Genomic DNA, 7,394 nt, shown 5'->3' with positions numbered 1-7,394 from the left:
CGGGACAGGGGCGCGCGGGAACCGCTCCGGGCCGGGGCTCGGCCGGGCGCTCGGTGGCCCCGGACCCGCACCGGCGCCAGGCCGCGGTCATTACCTGGCCAGTGTGGTTTTCCCCGAGCCCGGGAGGCCTCGCAGGAGGTAGAGGTGTTTCCTAAAGCTGTGGCGGCGCGGAGCGGTCCCCCGCGCGGGCGGCGGCCGAAGCGGCGGTTGCTGCTGCCGCTGTTGGAGGCTCAGCCTCCCAAAGGATTCCAGAAAACTGTCCTCCATGGGGAGGGGGCTGGCTGAGAGCGCCCTGGGTTCCCTTCCTGAAGTCACGGTCTTGGCCAAAGCTGTTGTTTTTGTGACTCTCCGGCCATGTGATAGATGGAGGGGCGGGCGCTCGGAGCCCAGCCCCTCCTTCCCAGCCGCCTGAACCGCGCTGCGTGGGAGGGGGCGCCCCTACCTGCTGGGCCCGCCGGGAGACTGACAGCCCGGGAAGCAGGGGTGACGCACCCCCAGCTCTTCCTCCTGCCTCCCACTGCCTTTTCCTGTCCTCGTGGAGGGAAGGGGGGCCGGCCAGGGGACACTGGGACATTTCCCTGAAGCCACCAGGGAGACGAGCCCTCTGCTACAGCTCTCCTTCGCCCCCTCAGACTGGCCTAGACCTTGAAAGTGAAGTACTTTTATTTAGGGACTAAAGAATGTGAACAGCATTTTGAATAGTAACAGTAAAGGCCACTGTCTCCCCCAGTTGGTGTGCACCAACATCTGGCTGGTGTCCCAAGGCCTAGCACACACTCTTCCATGGGCTGTATCTTTTCTTTTCATCCTTATCAGCCTGCCAAAAATATTCTTAGAAACTTTTGTGGCTACTACATAACTTTAAATCTCATCCTCTTTAGTCCCCAGGTGGACTTAGGAGGCTTCTCTCAGGTACTTTTCTGCTGCCATGTAACAGGGGCAACGTCCCAAGACTGAGAATCAAGTTCTAGGTGGAGGAACTGGCGGGCACCCATTGGTAGATATCCTCAGTGATTCTCCAGAATTTCAGACTAGGAACAATAATAAGATGAACCTGGTTTTGGAATTAAACAATGTTCAAAACTTCCATCCTAGGAAACCAGAGACATTAGTGGCTTTGGCAATTACCAAAAAATAAATTTTGTTTTGGCACATAAGGTATGAACAGTATGAAAAGGAATTGTGGGGAAAGAAGGTATTTTCTTCTAAGTATAACTCCAGAGATTTCACTATGCGTTTTAGGAAGGGGCTGTCCAAGTAGAGAGGTACTCTGAGAATTTCACTTTAACCAAGGCTTCCCCTGGGTTGGGGTGTGGGAGTGACATGAGCTGCTCTCCCTTGGCAATTCCCTCCAACATGAAGCATACTTTTTCTTTTTTTTTTCTTTTTGTCTTTTTGAAGCAGGGTCTTCCTGTAGCCCCAGCTGTCCTGGAACTCACTATGTAGACCAGGCTGGCCTTGAAGTCACAGAGATCTACCTGCCTCTGCCTCCCAAGTGCTGGGACTACAGGCATGTGCCACCACGCCCGGCTGAAGCATACTTTTAAAAATCTTCTTAGTACTGCTAAGGAACAATGGAATTGCAACGGCTTCTGTGCATATTAAGGGGAAAGCACAAGGGACAGAAAGTATACATTAGTTATCACAGTAGTGACACAGAATCTATGTGTCCCTGTTACATTTCATATGTGCAGAGAGGCAGTGAACCTAGGGCCTCCTCCAGCACACTTAGCATGAGCTTACCCACTGAGCAATACCCTAGCTCAGTGTGTTTTTGTTCAGTCTCAAATACTATCTTTTTTCATTTTAGGTCTCCAGAAAGGAGCTACTTATCACACATGGCCACGGAGCATTTGGAAAGTGGATAATACAAATTGAGACTAAAATATACATTAAGGGTTGGGGAGAAGGCTCAGTAAGAGTGCTTACTGTGCAAGCATGAGTACCTGAGTTCAAATTCGTAGCACCCATGTAAAAAGCAGGGTATAGCTGCACATGCCTGTCTGTAATCCCAGGGTTGAGGGATGGAGACAAATGGATCTCTAGAACTCACTACCAACTAACCTAGCAGAAACTGGAGCCTCTGGTTCTGTGAGCCACCTTGTCTTAAAAGTATGTCCGCAAGCACAAGGAAGACACTTAATATCCTCCTCTGGCCTCTACATGCATGCAACACACACACACACAACACACACACACACACACACACACAATAAATAAATAAATAAATAAATAAATAAATAAATAAATAAAATACACACTGGGAGCTGGAAAGATGGCTCAATGATTAAAAGTGCTTATGTTCTCCCAAAGAACCCAAGTGTAGTTCCCAGCACTCATGTAAGGCAGCTGTCAGTAACTCCAGCTCCAAGGTATTCAAAGACCTTTTGGCCTCTGCAGGTCTGAACACACATGGCAGGCACACATTCAGACAATATTTTTAATCTTTAAAAATATACACTGAGTAGAATGTGGCCCTCAGTACTCAAGAAGCAGAGGCAGGTAGATCTCTGTGAGATTGAGGCCAGCCTGGTCTACAATAGTGAATTCCAGGTAAGTTGGGGCTACAGAGAGACCCTGTTGCAAAAAAAAAAAAAAAAAAAAATAGGTGAAGTCTCCTGGCATTTGGAAATTACTTGGGAACTTGGGAGAGTGAGTTAGGAAGATCTCTTAAGCACAGGAGTTCACAGAAGTTCAGGGCTATCTCAGGTAACACAGAGAGATCTGTTTCAAAAGAAAATAAAAGAAGGGAAAATCATAAACCATTTTGGGAAAAATGACAAACATTTCTCTAAATATTACTGTTTAATAAGATGTGGAGAACAGGAAGTATAGTGCAAACAACAACAACAACAAAAAAAACCAGTGAATAAATCTGTCAATGGTGCAAACGGAGTGCCTTACACTAGTGCATGCTAGGCAAGCACTCTACAACTAAGCAATACCCCTAGCACCATATTTCACTCTTTATGCTGTCAGACACTTCCTCAAAGGTGTAAGGACTATATCTTCCATCTCAGTAGCACCTGATGTTTGCCACAGGCACAAGGATACTTGCTATAATTATATGAGCTTAAGAAGAGAGAGTAGTCTATCTAGAAATTAGGGGAAGGTAATAAAGGTGGGGTTCATGAATAGAAAGTTGCAGCATTCTGGAATTCAGTACAGGCCTGGGTGGCTAGTGAGCTGGTAAGCATTAGCAAACCAGAAGGATGATCCAGATTGGTGGCATAAATGGTTTGCTGCTTAAGGCACCAAAGAAAGAACTTTCCAGATGCCACTCTCCTCCCTGGCTATCTATCTTTTCCTCCCTCTAACTTAGCCTCCTTCCTGGTTCTTCCTTCATCCCTCTTCTAGATGCTTGAGGGAGGCTATAGGAGACAGAAAGAACTTAGAGTTCTGCAGGGCCAGTAGCCTGTACATGTAATCCTAGCTACTTGGGAGGCTGACACTTTTAAGCATGAATGTTCAAGGCCACCCTGGGGAACTTAATGAGATCCTATCTTGAGAGAGAGAGAGAGAGAGAGAGAGAGAGAGAGAGAGAGAGAGAGAGAGAGAGAGAGAGAGAGAGAACCACAATATGTCAGTACCTTAATGTGGGTCAGATCTGCACTGACATAGTCCTGCCCTGGGCCAGAGAGGAGTTTTACCTAAGACTTGCAGAATACAAGCAAACTCTGCAGACCCCAGCTCTGCCCAGAACAGATATTCAGTCCTAACAACGTACACTAAAACCTGTATAAAATGAACAAAAAGGAAACACTAAGCAGTAAATTTCTAGTAAACATGCCTAGTTGCATGCAAAGTTTTAATTTCTACTCTTTTCTTGAAACCCACTAAAATGTAAAGGAAGTTACTTTGGAGGATTTCTTTGGAGGCCCTATTTTGTTATTACTATCATTTAAGTATAAACTGGGAGAGAAGTGGGGAGAAGGACAGAGGATCACAGCAATAGAATTCTGGAAACTAGAGAGTAAAATATCAAATCTTGCCGAGTGTGGTGGCACATGACTTTAATCCCAGCACTTGGGAGGCAGAGGCAGGCAGATCTCTGTGAGTGCAAGGCCAGCCTAGTCTACATAGTGAGTTCCAGGACAGCTGGGGGTATAGACAGACCCTGTCTCAAAAAGTCAGACAAAAAAAAATCAAATCTTGATTGATTTGGTTAAAAATACCCTTAAATTACAGAAAGTCAAAGAACATTATTCATCTAACATAACCCATAAATTACAGGAACTGGAAGATCTAGAGCTGGTGGCAGGGCTGTAGACCAGAAGGAGAGTCCAAAGTCCACTTAAGAAACAGAGCTGAGGGCTGGAGAGTTGGCTTAGTGGTTAAGAGCACTGACTGCTCTTGCAGAGAACCCAGGTTCGATTCCCAGCACCCACATGGCAGCTACAAACTGTCCTTAAGTCCAGTTCCAGGGGAATCCGAAGCCCTCTTCTGACCTCTGTGGCATTGCACGACACAGGTGCACTCACCTACATGCAGGCAATACACTCATACACACAAAATAAAAATAATAATAAAAAAAAACAGAGCTGAACTAACTTTGAAAACCTAAAAGATATGGACAGGTATCTAAAAGCATGGGAACCACTAAAACTAAACAAAGAGATCAATAGCTTAAATAAACCCATAACACATAAGGAAATTGAAACAGTAATAGAAAACCACCTGACTAAAAAAAGCCCAGGACCAGATGGATTTACAGCAGAATTCTACCAGACATTTAAAGAAGACCTCCAACCAATACTACTTAAATTATTCAAAATGATAGAAACAGAGGGAGAACTCCCAAATTCCTTCTATGAAGCCAGCATCACTACCAAAGCCAGGTAAAGATACAACCAAAAAAGAAAACTATAGACCCATATCCTTAATGAACATAGATGCAATACTTGCAAACTGCATACAGATAAACTGTATGCAGACACATCAGAAAGATCATTCACCATGATAAAGTAGGCTTTATCCCAGAGATGCAGGGATGGTTCAATATATACAAGTCAATAAGACAAGAACCACATGGTCATCTCAATAGATGCAGAGAAGGCCTTTGACAAAATTCAACATGCATTTATGATCAAAGTCCTAGAGGGAACTGGACTGGAGGGAACATATATCAACATAATTAAAGCCACATATAACAAACCCACAGCCAACATCATTCTAAATAGAGAACAACTGGAAGCATTCCCATTGAAATCAGGAACCAGACAAGGCTGTCCACTATCTCCACTTGGTTGTTTTTTTTTTTTTTTTAAATCTTTTAGAGACAGGGTCTCCCTGTAGCCCCAGCTGTCCTGGAACTCACTATGTAGACCAGGCTGGTCTCGAATTCACAGAGATCCGCCTGCTTCTGCCTCCCAAGTGCTGGGACTACAGGCGTGCAACACCACGCCTGGCTTCTCCACTCCTTTTTAACATAGTGCTTGTAACTCTTGCAAGAGCAATAAGACAAGAGAAGGAAATTAAAGGAGCAATAATTGGAAGAGATCAAACTATCCCTTTTTGCAGAGGATATATTATATCTAAGATAGGCCAAAAATTAAATCAGAAAACTCCTAGAAATGATTAACATGTTCAGTAAAGTGGCAGGTCACAAATTTAATCTCAAAAATCTGTGGCCTTTCTGTATACCAATAACAAGCAATCAGAGAAAGAGTACATGAAAACACTCCCTTTCACAATAGCTGTAATAAAATAAAATACCTCAGAATAAACCTGACCAAAGACATTAAAGACCTCTACAATGAAAATTTTAAATCTTTAAAGAAAGATTGAGGAAGACATCAGAAGATAGAAGGACGGCCCATGCTCATGGATTGGAAGAATTTATAGTGAAAATGACCATCCTACCAAAAGTCATACAAAGATTCAACGCAATGCCAATCAAAATCCCCATGACATTTTTCACAGAAATGGAATAAACTATCCTAAGATTCATATGGAAGCACAAAAGACCTCAGATAGCCGAAACAACCCTGTGCACTAAGAGCAATGTTGGGGGAATTACTATACCAAATTTTAAGCTGTATTACAGAGCTATAGTCATAAAAACAACATGGTACTGGCACAGAAATAGACCCATAGACCAATGGAACAAAATTGAAGACCCAAATATGAGTAAATGCAATTTCAGCCACCTGATATTTGACAAAGGGGCCAAGAACATTCACAGCAAATGGAGCTGGCAAAACTGGATCTCCACCTGTGGAAGAATGAAACTAAACCCCTATCTTTCACCCTGCACAAAAGTCAACTCCAAATGGATCAAAGACCTCAATGTGTAAAGCCTGAAACTCTGAAACTGTTAGAAGAAAACATTGGGAAAAACCTACAAGATATAGGTGTAGGAAAGGGTTTTCTAAACCGGACATCAATTGCTCAGGAAACGGTCAAGAATCAACAAATGGGACCTCATTAAACTAAAAAGCTTCTGTACATCAAAAGAAGCAACCAAGAAGTGAAGAGAAAACCCACTGGGTGGGAGAAAATCTTCACCAGGAACACATCTGACAGAGGTTTAACATCCAGAATATATAACAAACTCAAAAAACAATCAAGAAAGGAAGTAACTCAATTAAAAGATGGGCTAAGGAACTGAACAGAGAGTTCTCAAAAGAAGAAATAAAGATGACTAAGAAACATCTTAAAAGGTGTTCATCATCATTAGTAATTAGGGAAATGCAAAGTAAAACCACTTTAGGATGTCATCTTACCTCAGTCAGACTGGCTAAGATCAAGAGAACAAATGATACCAAATGTTGGAGAGGATGTGGGGAAAGAGGAACACTCATCCAATGCTGGTGGGATTGTGTTGGGGGACCCTGCTGCTAAGGTTGTAGTCCTCCACGTCTGGATAGCTCTCAGGGGCTTGGCGCTATATGGAAGGACTCCCTTTCTCAGTGGGAGTCTCCTGCTCTCTACCTGAGTTACCTGGAAAGTGCCACCAAGAAGGGATGCCTGACCTTATTTGGAACATGACCTTTGGCATAGTTACCTGCAATAAAACTACCCCCCAGGTTTTTTCTATAGGATAATTAGGCATTGCCCTATAGTCAATGATAGGATCCCCCCACCACATGTAAATAAAGCATGAAGCTTTGGCTGCTGCCTCCACACTGTATTTTCCCTGACCCCCACTGAATAAACGGAGCGATATCACTGAGTCTGGAGCTGTATCACTGAATCTGCCTCCCTGGGAAGTCTTTTTCCATCGTGCTCACTGGCCATCCTGAACCTGTTCATCGCTTCTGCTCAATTTGTCCTCATGGATCAGTGGCCAATGTCCCACGAGGGGAGGGAGAGACCCACAGGATTGTATGCTTGTTCAACCCCTGTGGAAAGCAGTGTGGAGAATTCTTAAAAAACTAAAAATGGAGCCAGGG

The 7,394-nt window shown here is 44.0% G+C and overlaps 2 protein-coding genes across 6 annotated transcripts in view; both read right to left on the bottom strand.

The window, feature by feature from the left end:
* The window catches only part of N4bp2l1 (NEDD4 binding protein 2 like 1), a 26,230-nt gene extending 25,512 nt beyond the window's left edge, over positions 1–718 (bottom strand). Inside the window, exon 1 of one of the 3 annotated variants that reach the window (XM_029559647.1) lies at positions 95–718. In XM_029559647.1, coding sequence (XP_029415507.1) covers positions 95–267 — 173 coding nt within the window. In that variant the 5' untranslated portion in view covers positions 268–718. The remainder of the gene's footprint in view (positions 1–94) is intronic. The other 2 variants (XM_017796093.2, XM_008825021.3) reach the window with 2 other exon arrangements.
* Positions 1–7,394, bottom strand: part of N4bp2l2 (NEDD4 binding protein 2 like 2) — a 128,327-nt gene that overhangs the window by 20,759 nt on the left and 100,174 nt on the right. The gene's annotated exons all lie outside the window — the stretch shown is intronic.

Source organism: Nannospalax galili, unplaced genomic scaffold (assembly GCF_000622305.1).
Source record: "Nannospalax galili isolate Female #2095 unplaced genomic scaffold, S.galili_v1.0 scaffold768, whole genome shotgun sequence".
Classification (NCBI taxonomy): domain Eukaryota; kingdom Metazoa; phylum Chordata; class Mammalia; order Rodentia; family Spalacidae; genus Nannospalax; species Nannospalax galili.
This window is presented reverse-complemented; position numbering and strand designations above follow the sequence as displayed.